Here is a 16,934-nt window from a genome sequence, read left to right on the forward strand (position 1 = left end):
CCAGTTACGTTGTGACGTTTGATAGCACACAAAGTGTTCCTCCGACAAACGGGAGTTGCATAATCTCATAGTCATAGGAACATGTATAAGTCATGAAGAAAGCAATAGCAACATACTAAACGATCGGGTGCTAAGCTAATGGAATGGGTCATGTCAATCAGATCATTCACCTAATGATGTGATCCCGTTAATGAAATAACAACTCTTTGTTCATGGTTAGGAAACATAACCATCTTTGATTAACGAGCTAGTCAAGTAGAGGCATACTAGTGACACTCTGTTTGTCTATGTATTCACACATGTATTATGTTTCCGGTTAATACAATTCTAGCATGAATAATAAACATTTATCATGATATAAGGAAATAAATAATAACTTTATTATTGCCTCTAGGGCATATTTCCTTCAGTCTCCCACTTGCACTAGAGTCAATAATCTAGATTACATAGTAATGATTCTAACACCCATGGATCTTTGGTGTTGATCATGTTTTGCTCGTGGAAGAGGCTTAGTCAACGGGTCTGCAACATTCAGATCCGTATGTATCTTGCAAATCTCTATGTCTCCCACCTGGACTAGATCCCGGATGGAATTGAAGCGTCTCTTGATGTGCTTGGTTCTCTTGTGAAATCTGGATTCCTTTGCCAAGGCAATTGCACCAGTATTGTCACAAAAGATTTTCATTGGACCCGATGCACTAGGTATGACACCTAGATCAGATATGAATTCCTTCATCCAGACTACTTTATTTGCTGCTTCCGAAGCAGCTATGTACTCCGCTTCACATGTAGATCCCGCTACAACGCTTTGTTTAGAACTGCACCAACTGACAGCTCCACCGTTTAATGTAAACACATATCCGGTTTGCGATTTAGAATCGTCCGGATCAGTGTCAAAGCTTGCATCAACGTAACCTTTTACGATGAGCTCTTTGTCACCTCCATATATGAGAAACATATCCTTAGTCCTTTTCAGGTATTTCAGGATGTTCTTGACCGCTGTCCAGTGATCCACTCCTGGATTACTTTGGTACCTCCCTGCTAGACTTATAGCAAGGCACACATCAGGTCTGGTACACAGCATTGCATACATGATAGAGCCTATGGCTGAAGCATAGGGAACATCTTTCATATTCTCTCTATCTTCTGCAGTGGTCGGGCATTGAGTCTTACTCAACTTCACACCTTGTAGCACAGGAAAGAACCCTTTCTTTGCTTGATCCATTTTGAACTTCTTCAAAACTTTGTCAAGGTATGTGGTCTGTGAAAGTCCAATTAAGCGTCTTGATCTATCTCTATAGATCTTAATGCCTAATATGTAAGTAGCTTCATCGAGGTCTTTCATTGAAAAACTCTTATTCAAGTATCCCTTTATGCTATCCAGAAATTCTATATCATTTCCAATTAGAAATATTTCATCCACATATAATATCAGAAATGCTACAGAGCTCCCACTCACTTTCTTGTAAATACAGACTTCTCCAAAAGTCTGCATAAAACCAAATGCTTTGATCACACTATCAAAGCGTTTATTCCAACTCCGAGAGGCTTGCACCAGTCCATAAATGGATCGCTGGAGCTTGCACACTTTGTTAGCTCCTTTTGGATTGACAAAACCTTCTGGTTGCATCATATACAACTCTTCTTCCAGAAATCCATTCAGGAATGCAGTTTTGACATCCATCTGCCAAATTTCATAATCATAAAATGCGGCAATTGCTAACATGATTCGGACAGACTTAAGCATCGCTACGGGTGAGAAGGTCTCATCGTAGTCAATCCCTTGAACTTGCCGAAAACCTTTTGCGACAAGTCGAGCTTTGTAGACAGTAATATTACCGTCAGCATCAGTCTTCTTCTTGAAGATCCATTTATTCTCAATTGCTTGTCGATCATCGGGCAAGTCAACCAAAGTCCATACTTTGTTCTCATACATGGATCCCATCTCAGATTTCATGGCTTCAAGCCATTTTGCGGAATCTGGGCTCACCATTGCTTCTTCATAGTTCGTAGGTTCATCATAATCTAGTAGCATGACTTCCAGAACAGGATTACCGTACCACTCTGGCGCGGATCTCACTCTGGTTGATCTACGAGGTTCAGTAGTATCTTGTTCTGAAGTTTCATGATCATCATCATTAGCTTCCTCACTAATTGGTGTAGGTGTCACAGAAACAGTTTTCTGTGATGCACTATTTTCCAATAAGGGAGCAGGTACAGTTACCTCGTCAAGTTCTACTTTCCTCCCACTCACTTCTTTCGAGAGAAACTCCTTCTCTAGAAAGTTTCCGAACTTAGCAACAAAAGTCTTGCCTTCGGATCTGTGATAGAAGGTGTATCCAATAGTTTCCTTTGGATATCCTATGAAGACACATTTCTCCGATATGGGTTCGAGCTTATCAAGTTGAAGTTTTTTTAATAAGCATCGCAGCCCCAAACTTTTAGAAACGACAACTTTGGTTTCTTGCCAAACCACACTTCATAAGGCGTCGTCTCAACGGATTTTGATGGTGCCCTATTTAACGTGAATGCGGCCGTCTCTAGAGCGTATCCCCAAAACGATAGCGGTAAATCAGTAAGAGACATCATAGATCGCACCATATCTAGTAAAGTACGATTACGACGTTTGAGCACACCATTACGCTGTGGTGTTCCAGGTGGCGTGAGTTGTGAAACTATTCCGCATTGTTTCAAATGTACACCAAACTCGTAAATATTCTCCTCCACGATCAGATCGTAGAAACTTTATTTTCTTGTTACGATGATTTTCAACTTCACTCTGAAATTCTTTGAACTTTTCAAATGTTTCAGACTTATGTTTCATTAAGTAGATATACCCATATCTGCTTAAGTCATCTGTGAACGTGAGAAAATAACGATATCCGCCACGAGCCTCAATATTCATTGGGCCACATACATCTGTATGTATGATTTCCAACAAATCTGTTGCTCTCTCCATAGTACCGGAAAACAGTGTTTTAGTCATCTTGCCCATGAGGCACGGTTCGCAAGTACCAAGTGATTCATAATCAAGTGGTTCCAAAAGTCCATCAGTATGGAGTTTCTTCATGCGCTTTACACCGATGTGACCTAAACGGCAGTGCCACAAATAAGTTGCACTATCATTATCAACTCTGCATCTTTTGGCTTCAACACTATGAATATGTGTGTCACTACTATCGAGATTCAATAAAAATAGACCACTCTTTAAGGGTGCATGACCATAAAAGATATTACTCATATAAATAGAACAACCATTATTCTCAGATTTAAATGAATAACCGTCTCACATCAAACAAGATCCAGATATAATGTTCATGCTTAACGCTGGCACCAAATAACAATTATTTAGGTCTAATATTAATCCCGAAGGTAGATGTAGAGGTAGCGTGCCGACTGCGATCACATCGACTTTGGAACCGTTTCCCACGCGCATCGTCACCTCGTCCTTAGCCAATCTTCGTTTAATCCGTAGTCCCTGTTTCGAGTTGCAAATATTAGCAACAGAACCAGTATCAAATACCCAGGTGCTACTGCGAGCATTAGTAAGGTACACATCAATAACATGTATATCACATATACCTTTGTTCACCTTGCCATCCTTCTTATCCGCCAAATACTTGGGGCAGTTCCGCTTCCAGTGACCAGTCTGCTTGCAGTAGAAGCACTCAGTTTCAGGCTTAAGTCCAGGTTTGGGTTTCTTCTCTTGAGCGGCAACTTGCTTGTCGTTCTTTTTGAAGTTCCCCTTCTTCTTCCCTTTGCCTTTTTTCTTGAAACTAGTGGTCTTGTTGACCATCAACACTTGATGCTCCTTTTTGATTTCTACCTCCGCAGCTATTAGCATTGCGAAGAGCTCGGGAATAGTCTTATTCATCCCTTGCATATTATAGTTCATCACGAAGCTCTTGTAGCTTGGTGGCAGTGATTGGAGAATTCTGTCAATGACGCAATCATCTGGAAGATTAACTCCCAATTGTATCAAGTGATTATTATACCCAGACATTTTGAGTATATGCTCACTGACAGAATTATTCTCCTCCATCTTGCAGCTATAGAACTTATTGGAGACTTCATATCTCTCAATCCGGGCATTTGCTTGAAATATTAACTTTAACTCCTGGAACATCTCATATGCTCCATGACGTTCAAAACGTTGTTGAAGTCCCGATTCTAAGCCGTAAAGCATGGCACACTGAACTATCGAGTAGTCATCAGCTTTGCTCTGCCAGACGTTCATAACATGTGGTGTTGCTCCAGCAGCAGGCCTGGCACCCAGCGGTGCTTCCAGGACGTAATTCTTTTGTGCAGCAATGAGGATAATCCTCAAGTTACGGACCCAGTCCGTGTAATTGCTACCATCATCTTTCAACTTTGCTTTCTCAAGGAACGCATTAAAATTCAACTGAACAACAACACAAGCCATCTATCTACAATCAAGCATAAACAAGCAAGATACTATCAGGTACTAAGTTTCATGATAAATTTAGGTTCAATTAATTTACTTAAAAAACTCCCACTTAGATAGACATCCCTCTAATTCTCTAAGTGATTACGTGATCCAAATCAACTAAACCATGTCCGATCATCACGTGAGATGGAGTAGTTTCATTGGTGAACATCATTATGTTGATCATATCTACTATATGATTCACGCTCGACCTTTCGGTCTCCGTGTTCCGAGGCCATATCTGTATATGCTTGGCTCGTCAAGTATAACCTGAGTATTCTGCATGTGCAACTGTTTTGCACCCGTTGTATTTGAACGTAGAGCCTATCACACCCGATCATCACGTGGTGTCTCAGCACGAAGAACTTTCGCAACGGTGCATACTCAGGGAGAACACTTCTTGATAATTAGTGAGCGATCATCTTATAATGCTACCGTCAATCAAAGCAAGATAAGATGCATAAAAGATAAACATCACATGCAATCAATATAAGTGATATGATATGGCCATCATCATCTTGTGTTTGTGATCTCCATCGAAGCACCGTCGTGATCACCATCGTCACCGGCGTGACACCTTGATCTCCATCGTAGCGTCGTTGTCGTCACGCCAATCTTATGCTTCCACGACTATCGCTACCGCTTAGTGATAAAGTAAAGCATTACAGCGTGATTGCATTGCATACAATAAAGCGACAACCATATGGCTCCTGCCAGTTGTCGATAACTCGGTTACAAAACATGTTCATCTCATACAATAAAATTTAGCATCATGTCTTGACCATATCACATCACAACATGCCCTGCAAAAACAAGTTAGACGTCCTCTACTTCGTTGTTGCAAGTTTTACGTGGCTGCTACGGGCTTAAGCAAGAACCAATCTTACCTACGCATCAAAACCACAACGATAGTTTGTCAAGTTGGTGCTGTTTTAACCTTCGCAAGGACCGGGCGTAGCCACACTCGGTTCAACTAAAGTTGGAGAAACTGTCACCCGCAAGCCACCTATGTGCAAAGCACGTCGGGAGAACCGGTCTCGCGTAAGCGTACGCGTAATGTCGGTCCGGGCCGCTTCGTCCAACAATACCGCCGAACCAAAGTATGACATGCTGGTAAGCAGTATGACTTATATCGCCCACAACTCATTTGTGTTCTACTCGTGCATATAACATCAACATATAAAACCTAGGCTCGGATGCCACTGTTGGGGAACGTAGTAATTTCAAAAAAAAATCTACGCACACGCAAGATCATGGTGATGCATAGCAACGAGAGGGGAGAGTCTGATCTACGTACCCTTGTAGATCGACAACGGAAGCGTTTGGTTGATGTAGTCGTACGTCTCCACGGCCCGACCGATCAAGCACCGAAACTACGGCACCTCCGAGTTCTAGCACACGTTCAGCTCGATGATGATCCCCGGGCTCCGATCCAGCAAAGCGTCAGGGAGGAGTTCCGTCAGCATGACGGCGTGGTGACGATCTTGATGTTCTACCGTCGCAGGGCTTCGCCTAAGCACCGCTACAATATGATCGAGGTGGAATATGGTGGAGGGGGGCACCACACACGGCTAAGGAACGATCACGAAGATCAACTTGTGTCTAGGGGTGCCCCTGCCCCCGTATATAAAGGAGCAAGGGGAGGAGGCCGGCCGGCCCCTATAGGCGCGCCAGGAGGAGTCCTCCTCCTAGTAGGAGTAGGACTCCTACTAGGAGGGGGAAAGAAGTGGGGAGGGAGAGGGAAAGGGGGGCGCCGCCCCCCCTCTCCTAGTCCAATTCGGACCAGGGGGGAGGAGGCGCGCGGCCCACCTTTGGCAGCCCCTCTCTCTCTCTCCACTAAGTCCCATATGGCCCATTACTTCTCCCGGGGGGGTTCCGGTAACCCTCCGGCTCTCCGGTTTTCTCCGAAATCACCCGGAACACTTCCGGTGTCCGAACATAGCCGTCCAATATATCAATCTTTATGTCTCGACCATTTCGAGACTCCTTGTCATGTCCGTGATCACATCCGGGACTCTGAACTAACTTCGGTACATCAAAACTCATAAACTCATAATATAACTGTCATCGAAACCTTAAGCGTGTGGACCCTACGGGTTCGAGAACAATGTAGACATGACCGAGACACGTCTCCGGTCAATAACCAATAGCGGAACCTGGATGCTCATATTGGCTCCTACATATTCTACGAAGATCTTTATCGGTCAGACCGCATAACAACATACGTTGTTCCCTTTGTCATCGGTATGTTACTTGCCCGAGATTCGATCGTCGGTATCTCAATACCTAGTTCAATCTCGTTACCGGCAAGTCTCTTTACTCGTTCCGTAATACATCATCTCACAACTAACTCATTAGTTGCAATGCTTGCAAGGCTTATGTGATGTGCATTACCGAGAGGGCCCAGAGATACCTCTCCGACAATCGGAGTGACAAATCCTAATCTCGAAATACGCCAACCCAACATGTACCTTTGGAGACACCTGTAGAGCTCCTTTATAATCACCAGTTACGTTGTGACATTTGGTAGCACACAAAGTGTTCCTCCGGCAAACGGGAGTTGCATAATCTCATAGTCATAGGAACATGTATAAGTCATGAAGAAAGCAATAGCAACATACTAAACGATCGGGTGCTAAGCTAATGGAATGGGTCATGTCAATCAGATCATTCACCTAATGATGTGATCCCGTTAATGAAATAACAACTCTTTGTTCATGGTTAGGAAACATAACCATCTTTGATTAACGAGCTAGTCAAGTAGAGGCATACTAGTGACACTCTGTTTGTCTAGGTATTCACACATGTATTATGTTTCCGGTTAATACAATTCTAGCATGAATAATAAATATTTATCATGATATAAGGAAATAAATAATAACTTTATTATTGCCTCTAGGGCATATTTCGTTCACTATCCCCCTCCCCCGTCCTCCTCTTCGTCATTGATGAGAACACCGCCACGAAGCGAAAAAGGTATCGAAGATACCTTATTCTTATTTCGCATGATACCGCGTCACCACCACAACACCGTCGCCGAGAAAGAAAACCCTAACTCTAGGAAACTTAAGTTCACCGCTGCAGCACGGATCCAAGGTCCCGAGTGGCGAGGCTGCTGGGTCTAGTCCCCCCACATGGAAGTTTGTTGGCATCCCAATTTCAACCCACAAGTCCAACGCACCTGAACCGTTGATGTCAACTGCATCCAACAATTGTGAGTACTTCCTATTGAGGAGAGTAGGAGAAAACCCTAGCCACTCCACTTAGGTGGTGTTGGCCGCCATTATGAGAGTGAGTGAGAGAGAGCACACGACAAGAATACAACGTGTGAAAGAGAGGAGGAAGAAGAAGAGGTTATGTCCAGATTTGTTGCATCTCGCTGGATAATGTTCCAACTAGTGATTGGAGGCTCAAATGTGCTTGGTTTGACAATAAACTTGATGAGCTCGTTCCTTGCTTCCAGTACTTTGATCTGGACAGCTGGTTTGAGGTTTGGGTTACCAGAGCATCTGATTTGGGAGTGGTTTTGTTAGTTAAAATCGTTGCAGTTTTAGCACAAATTAGTTTTGAGAGGCAACCATAATGGATAGGCAAAGGTGTCAGATTGAGCCGAACTCTGAAGGGGATCTCAGAAACTCGTGTGTTTATCTGCTTGTCAAATTTGATAATGTTTGGTTCAGAAGTTTGCAAAATTCAGAAGGGGGCATAAGTGTTTACTCCGCTTTGCTGAAATCTTGTCTCTTATGGCTGTTGTTGCCAGTTAACAACGTGAAGAGTTGGTGTAAATTTCTTTGAAAGTTCTAGAGAAGACTTTACACTCATTATTTTTATAGTGAAGTTGTGTGATCCGGTCGGTCCATAGTCATGAATTTTGACTCCACAAATTGAGAAGATTTTACTACTTAGTTGAAGATTTTTTTTTCACTTACCCGCAAAAGAAGATAGGAGATTTTTTTCCACATTAGATCATTTGTCATATCTGCATGTTGTTTGAGTTTATTCCACTGTTTACATGTTGGTTAATATTGTCCTCAAAATTCACTACGAATGAAGAAGTTGTTTACTGTGCATATTTGTCATGTTGATGAATTTGTGCATCACATCAAAGTTCACTCCATGGTCGCCTGTGTAGCCGCCGCAAAGGAAAAGTGGGCAGGACAGTACTTATGTTATGTTGGTTGTTCACTCGTTTGAGACCGAGATAATAAACGATAATAAATGTGAACTGTTTCAAATCAAATTTAAGAGCAACAAAGCAGCGGGCGGTACACTTGTTGCGAGCATTCTCTTTCAGAAATTTAATTGCCGGATCGGTAGATCTGGATCAGCATTCACCACTCGTCACTTCGCCGCTGTTGCACGATAGAGTAGCAGTAACGGCACGGCACGGCCGGGGTGGCCGCACGCCGGCCACTCGTACAAGGTGCATGTGGCGTTTAGCTGGCGCGCCATTAAGGTCAATCAATCAGGTGACAGGCAGGCGAGCCGGAGTATCGATCCCTCGCCGCCAGGTTCCTTTCCCGGCTTTCCCGTCCATCCATCCGTCCGTCCAATCTCAGGTAAGAATTCTGGAGGGGCTCGGGCGCCCCCGGCCGTCCGATTTCGGCTGTAGCCCACGCGCCGTGTCACTGTGTGGACGGCGCCGCGGCGTCACCCGTCGATCATGTGACAACCCACCACCACGCCCCGGGTGTCACGCGCGCGCCCGCGTCGCTCTCCAGTGGGAGCAGTGCGAGCTCGCTAGTGCGCTTCTCAAAGCCGAGTCTCACCTCGCAACTACCAACCGGCAACCGCGCGCCAGCTCCAGTCCGCGCGAGCTATATATGCGCTCCGCGCTCAGCTGCGCAGCTCCACCGCCGTATCGTGTGACTGAGACTGAGAGCAGCGCCCAGGTCGACGCCGTTCTCGCCTCGCCGGCAGCTTTTCACAGCGACGCGGTGGGTGGTGAGAGCCATGGACCCGTACAAGTACCTCAACATCCGCTTCAACCCGGACGGCTCGCTCACCCGCAACGGCCAGGCGAAGCTCCTCCCGGCAGCGCCCTCGGGGGAGCCCGTCGCGGTCACCACCGCGGACGGCGGCCCCGCGCGCCGCATTGTCCACTCCAACGACGTCCCGCTCGATGACGCCAAGGGCACGAGCGTGCGCCTCTTCGTGCCGGGCCTGGCCACGGCGCCCCGCGGCGGCAGGCTGCCGCTGATCGTCTACTTCCACGGGGGCGGCTACGTGCTCTTCCGCGCGGCCTCCGAGCCGTTCCACAACAACGCCGCGGTCCTGGCCGCCTCCGTGCCCGCCGCCGTCGCCTCCGTCGACTACCGCCTCGCGCCCGAGCACCGCCTCCCCGCCGCCTTCGACGACGCCGCCGACGCCGTCCGCTGGGTGCGGTCGTACGCCGCCGGCTCGCCGGGCAGGCCCATCTTCATAATGGGCTGCCACAACGGGGCCAGCATCGCGTTCCGCGCGGCGCTGGCGGCGGTGGACGAGGGCGTGCAGCTGCGGGGGCTGATACTCAACCAGGCGCACCACGGCGGCGTGGAGAGGACGGCGGCGGAGGCGGCGTCGGTGGACGACCGCGTCCTACCGCTGCCGGCGAACGACCTGCTCTGGGAGCTCGCGCTGCCGCTGGGCGCCGACCGGGACCACGAGTACTGCAACCCGGAGGCCATGCTGGCCGGCGTCGGGGCGGAGCGGCTGCGGAGGCTGCCGCCGTGCCTGGTGCTCGGCCGCAAGAAGGACCCGCCGAGGGACCGGCAGAGGGTGCTGGTGCATGCGCTGCGGAAGGCCGGGGTGGCCGTCGAGGCGCAGATGGACGGCGCAGGGTACCACGCGATGGAGCTGTTCAAGACTAACTGCGCCGAGGAGTTCAACGCGCAGGTGACGGACTTCGTCCGCCGGCACGCCGGCGACGGCGACGGCGACGGCGTCGACGTGTACGCTGCGAGGAGCAGGCTGTGATCGGTGGGTCCAAAAGAGGAGGTTGTTACAACGGCGCTGTCTCATCTAGTACAATTTTTAAACGACTAATATATCAATCATATCTTCTTCTCCATGCTATGATTGATTGACTTGGACTGACGGGCTGAGGCTCACGGCGTGTTTGGTTCAGGGAAATTAAAGATAAGGAGACTGGGAGTTAAGGGATAAGGAGATTAAAAATTCACTGTTTGATTAGAGGGGATGGGAGTTTAAATAGGAAGGAGACTGGGAGTTGGGAAAGCCAATTCCCATCGATTTCTTTCCAGGGGTATCCTGTTAATTCGTAAGAAGAGTTTTATCTCACGTGAATTCCCATCATATGTCAAACAAGGGAATGGAAGTAAAAATCTACTTTCCATGTCTAATTCTTTTATAAACATTCTTGTGCAAACTCTCATTTCCTTGCCAAGTGTTTATCAAATAGGCTGTCAGAGTCTGCTCCTACGCCGGCAAGTACGATCAGTAGAGTGTCGAGCTACTGGATTACAGTATTATCCCCACTTTTCGAATGGATTTGTCACGTTTGTTTTTACCCTTTTTTGCATTGTTTATTAATTTTTACCACCTACCGGCGGCAACTTGAGATCGCCATGTGCTTGTTACGATCAGAAAGTTCGTGGAGAAAAAGCTCTATCTTGTTTTCATGGCTACTGCACCCCTTCCCTCCTAAACTGTAATGCATGTTTTTCTTTTTCTTTTTTGCGGGAAAAAATATATAAGGCATGCTTGACTTTTCACGACATCTCATACACGTACTCTCTTCGTCCTATAGTGTAAAACGATTTTTGACACTAGTCTTACATTCTGAGACGAAGGAATAGTATATGGCAAAACGTATATGAATTAAACATGTATAAATGGTATTATCAAATTTGTCTTGTAAATTAATTTTGTTTCATATGCCTTTTATACCAATTTGTAGACATACAAATGAGTGAAAAGTATAGTGAAAGTTGAGCGATAAAGACCAAAAAAGTTAACCTCATCTCATATTTTGCGAAGGAGGGAGTATTGTGTAAACCTGCTAGTAGATTTTTTCCGCCGTTTGTCGGCTGCGAGTGTTTTTACGGGTCATTACAATTAGAGATCAACACTTTTACATCTAAAAAATGAAGAGTCCTCAAGATCAAACCGCAACCTCTGAGCTCTCCCCGCAGCCCTACACCGCTGGCCACTCCGGCCGCGGCGGCCACCGCCCCCCCCTTGCCCGCCGGGCAGTAGCGTGCCCCAGCCCCCCTCCGCGCCTATGCCCAGTCCACGCCCACCCTCCCCGGCTCCCCCGGCGGACTCGGAGACGCTCGACTGGGCCTCGTCGGTGGAAGGTGAGGTCAGATCTGATGCTGGTTCTCCATCTCCCATCCCGTTGCCTTCGGCCTCCGCGGATCCGCTGTGTTCTGCGCCTCCCCGAGGCTTGGCTGCGCACCCCGCTCCAGATCCAGTAGTTCTTGCCCCTGCCCTGCTGGCCCGCCCGCTGCCTCGCACTGGTGAGGTCGCTCGCCTGAAATCAATTGTAGTTGCTCCGGGCATTGATGGCCCCGGATCCCAGGATCCCCGCGCATCCCCATGCGCTGCGCCCGCTGATCCGCCAGGTCCTAGTCTGCGCTCCTTGATCATCATCCCCCATCCGCCAGTGCCGGATCCCCGACTGTTTTCCAGCCGGTGTCCGAGGATGGATGGACGCAGGCGCATTCAAGGAAGCTGCGCCGCGTCAATCCCCTGGGTAATGGGAATCCCCCTCCACCTTCAATGCGCCAACGCCGCCAGAACCAGGAGATTGAAGCTGCTAGAAAGGCCTTCTTAAGGCGTTGCAAGGGCCTATGCGTGCGGTGCCTTAGCTCGGAGCACAGGAGGATTGAATGCAGAGACCCAACTCACTGCCTCACCTGTCGTCTCCCGGGCCACCAATCTAGCGCGTGCCCTGCCAAGAAACCGCTGCTGACGGCCGGCGCCCCGCCCCGCGCCCCAGCCCCGCCGGGCCGGGGCCCTGTCCGTGATCGACTACGTTTCCCCACCCCAGTAGCACCACCTCCGCCGTCGCCTCCGATCCGTCTGCAACCGCCACCGCCCCCGGAAACGGCGATGGATGCCGCCTTCGTCCCTGCATCCCCGCCTCGCCGCCAGCGCCAGAGCCATGGGGTGGTCATCCGCTCCAGGGCGATGGAGCACGCCCGCTTCGTCCTCAGGCACCATGCCGTGCTCCTGACGGCCACTGACAGCTTCAACGCCGCCAACTCGATGCTGGTGGGCCGTACCATTGAGGCCTTGCTGCGAATCGGCCTGCACCTGCTGCGTGTCACCCGTCATCATCCGGAAGACTTCCTCGTCCACTTTGATGTTCCCGCCGACCGCGACGCTCTCCTGCGCCACAACACCATCAGCGTCGACGGGGTGCCCTTCCGGACCAAGCCTTGGAGGCCGGACGACCATGCTGTTCGCCAGAAATGGCTGCTGCATGTCCGCATCGTCATCGAGCGGCTGCCCCTGTACATGTGGACGCTGGAGGGCGCGGAGGAGGTGCTCGGCCCCTTCTGCATCATCGACAGGCTTGACAGCCACACCAGCGAGCGCCGGGACATGCGCACCTTCGCCTGCTGGGCGTGGGTGTGGAGCCTCACCGACATCCCCACCCGGCACTGCCTCTCCTGCTTTGAAGACGGCGCTGGGCGCGTGGTGGAGATGCAGGGCTTCTCGCCCCCGCTGCAGGCCAGTCGCACGGTGCCAGAGCCTCCGGAGGGGGAGAGGAGCTCTCTGCTCTTCCACCTCGACCGCGTCGAAGATTGGACCCCATGCGAGCTGCGTTCCCCTGCCTCTGCTGTCAGCGGGCTGCCGTCCTCTGGATCGGACGACGACGAGCGCCGACCTCTCCCTCAGGTCAACTCGCTTGACTGGACCTTCAACGTAGAAGATCGCCGACCGTACTACCCTGCTGCTGCACCAGCCCACATGCTGCTCCAACCTGCTGCCCCAGCCCCTCCACCGGCCCCTCTGCTGCAAGCCCCGCCCCCGCCGCCAACAGCTCCTACCAGGCGCAGGCTGGCCCCACGCGTCGCCTCCACGGGCTGTCGGGGCATGCCAGCCCCGTCTCGGCGTGGTGACCAAGATGATGGGAGCGGCCCTAGCCGTCGCTCATGGAAGGACACCCTGCTCGGCATTGGGCGCCAGAGCAGGGCCTCATCGATGCCGCGATCCTCAAGCATGGAGCGCCACCGCAGCAGGACCCCTGGCCCGCGCCACCACCGTCATCAGCTCCCACGACAGGCGCCCCAGGCCCAGGCCGACGCTGCGCCCTTCCCTGCAGCCACTCCGAGGCCAGAGCCAGGTCTGGTGCGGCTGCTTGCACCACCCAGGCCTCTGCTCCCCCAGCAGCTGCTGCCTGCGGACGGACATCCACTCCCACAACCCGCGGCCGACATGGAGACTCTGCCACAAGCTGATGAGCAGGGGGATGCGCCGCTGCATGCTGACGCCCCTGGAGATGAGCAACACATGGCTAGCCCTGAAGATCCAGTGGCAGAATTCTTCACAAACCGCTACACCGCCCTCACCCCTCCCCGTTGGACGGACAACATGCTTTTCGAGATCAACGCTGTTGCTGAAGCAGCGCTCGCCAAGCCACTGTCTTTCTCCCCTGCCGTTACCAAGGTGCAGGGGACGGCGCGCACCCCGGCCCGCACTGGCAGCCGCACCCCTCTCAGGGCACGGCCCACCTCTGCCCCCAAGAAGAGCCCGCCAACCGCTGCTGCTGAATACCTGGCTTCCATGGTGGGGGGCTAGAACTGGGGCAGAACAAGCCACCGGTGGCTCGCACCCTCTTCTCCACCGTCCCGCAGCCGCTGATCTCCATCACCCCGAAGACTGTTCACCAGAAACAAGCGAAGCCGGCGACTGCTCCTACCAGGCGGAGCGCACGCCACGCAAAAGCAAAATGCGATGTCCCGGTTGCCAATCGTGCGACTATGCGTCTAGTTCGGGCGCTGGGCGATCTTGGCCCGGAGGAGGCGATGATGAAGGAGGCCGCTCAGAGTTTCATCAAGCGTTTCGACGAGCCAATCAGCCAGAAGGAGATCGACGCATTTGCGGCTCTCACCGGCCTAGACGGTGCGACACTCCGTGTCGCGGCGGGGTTGGAGGGCCCAAGCAGCTCGGCCATAGGTGCCGACTAGTTTGATTATGCCAGTAAGCCAATGTAGTTTCTAGCAGAGGCCGGCGGCATGTCGCCGGCCGGTATTAGGGCCCTTTCTTCTTCGTTTAGGGTTAGCAGATGCAGTTCGCCGGAGCCAGGGGTTTGGTGCTACTGGTGGTGCCCCTCGCTGCATCTACTTGCTAGTTTGGATGGTGTCCAGTGTTGCGTCCCTCCTTGTGCGGGGTAGGAGCTGTAGTCCGCCGATGATCGTAGAGTGCTACTGGTGGTGGTCGTCGGTGGTGTGGCTTGCTAGTCAGGATTGTGTACTCAGTAGTGCTACATCTTGAGCTTGCGTTGGTTTTCCCCGAAGAGGAAGGGATGATGCAGCAGAGTAGCGTAAGTATTTCCCTCAGTTTTTGAGAACCAAGGTATCAATCCAGTAGGAGCCCATGCTCAAGTCCCTCGTACCTGCACAAAGCGATAGCTGCTCGCAAACAACGCGATTAGGGGTTGTCAAGCCCTTCACGGTCACTTACGAGAGTGAGATATGATAGATAGAATATTTTTGTTATTTTTGATATAAAGATGCAAAGTAAAAAGTAAAGGCAAAGTAAATAGCAAAACAATATAAAAGTGATCGAGTTTGATATGATGAGAATAGACCCGGGGGCCATAGGTTTCACTAGTGGCTTCTCCCAAGAGCATAAATATTCTACGGTGGGTGAACAAATTACTATTGAGCAATTGATAGAATTGTGCATAATTATGAGAATATCTAGGCATGATCATGTATACAGGCATCACGTCCGTGACAAGTAGACCAAAACGATTCTGCATCTACTACTATTACTCCACTCATCGACCGCTATCCAGCATGCATCTAGAGTATTAAGTTAAAAACAGAGTAACGCCTTAAGCAAGATGACATGATGTAGAGAGATAAATTCATGCAATATGAAATAAACCCCAACTTGTTATCCTCGATGGCAACAATACAATGCGTGCCTTGCTGCCCCTTCTGTCACTGGGTAAGGACACCGCAAGATTGAACCCAAAACTAAGCACTTCTCCCATGGCAAGAACTACCAACCTAGTTGGCCAAACCAAACGGATAATTCGAAGAGACTTGCAAAGATAAACAATCATACATAAAAGAATTCAGAGAAGATTCAAATATTATTCATAGATAGACTTGATCATAAACCCACAATTCATCGGTCTCAACAAACACACCACAAAAAGAAGATTACATTGAATAGATCTCCACGAGAGAGGGGGAGAACTTTGTCTTGAGATTCAAAGAGAGAGAAGAAGCCATCTAGCTACTAACTATGGACCCGAAGGTCTGAGGTAAACTACTCACACTTCATCGGAGAGGCTATGATGATGTAGAAGCCCTCCGTGATGACGGCCCACTTCCGGCGGAGCTCTGGAACAGGCCCCAAGATGGGATCTCGTGGATACAGAAAGTTGCGGTGGTGGAATTAGGTTTTTGGCTCCTGTTCTGATCGTTTGGGGGTACGTGTGTATATATAGGAGGAAGAAGTACACTGGAGGAGCAATGAGGGGCCCACGAGGCAGGGGGCGCGCCCTAGGGGGCCGCCCCCACCCTCGTGACCGCCTCTTTTGTTCCTTGGAGCAGAGTCCAAGTCTCCTGGATCACGTTCGGTGAGAAAATCACGTTCCCGAAGATTTTATTCCGTTTGGACTCCGTTTGATATTCCGTTTCTTCGAAACACTGAAATAGGCAAAAAACAGCAATTCTGGGCTGGGCCTCCGGTTAATAGGTTAGTCCCAAAAATAATATAAAAGTGGAAAAATAAAGCCCAATATAGTCCAAAACAGTAGATAATATAGCATGGAGCAATAAAAAATTATAGATACGTTGGAGACGTATCAGGCATCCCCAAGCTTAATTCCTGCTCGTCCTCGAGTAGGTAAATGATAAAAAGAGAATTTTTGATGCGGAGTGCTACTTGTCACAATTTCAATGCAAATCTTCTTAATTGTGGTATGAATATTCAGATTAGAAAGATTCAAGACAAAAGTTTATATTGACATAGAAAATAATAATACTTCAAGCATACTAACAAAACAATTATGTCTTCTCAAAATAACATGGCCAAAGAAAGTTATCCCTACAAAATCATATAGTCTGGCTATGCTCCATCTTCACCACACAAAGTATTTAAATCATGCACAACCCCGATGACAAGCCAAGCAATTGTTTCATACTCTAACTTTTTCAAAACTTTTTCAATCTTCACGCAATACATGAGCGTGAGCCATGGACATGGCACTATAGGTGGAATAGAATGGTGGTTGTGGAGAAGACAAAAAGGAGAAGATGGTCTCACATCAACTAGGCGTATCAACGGGCTATGGAGA

The 16,934-nt window shown here is 49.5% G+C and overlaps 1 protein-coding gene across 1 annotated transcript; it reads left to right on the top strand.

Annotated features, from left to right (window-relative positions):
* Positions 1–9,007: 9,007 nt before the first annotated feature.
* LOC125552258 (putative carboxylesterase 8) lies at positions 9,008–10,522 on the top strand. Its single transcript, XM_048715752.2, has one exon. The coding sequence runs from the start codon at positions 9,401–9,403 to the stop codon at positions 10,400–10,402; it is 1,002 nt and encodes a 333-aa protein (XP_048571709.1). The 5' UTR covers positions 9,008–9,400; the 3' UTR covers positions 10,403–10,522.
* Positions 10,523–16,934: the final 6,412 nt, after the last annotated feature.

Source organism: Triticum urartu, chromosome 4A (assembly GCF_056163025.1).
Source record: "Triticum urartu cultivar PI428250 chromosome 4A, HENAU_Tu73, whole genome shotgun sequence".
NCBI classification, from domain to species: Eukaryota; Viridiplantae; Streptophyta; class Magnoliopsida; order Poales; family Poaceae; genus Triticum; species Triticum urartu.

Coding starts and splice junctions, on each gene's coding strand:
- LOC125552258 (XM_048715752.2), top strand. CDS start 9,401: ATGGACCCGTACAAGTACCTCAACATCCGCTTCAACCCGGACGGCTCG.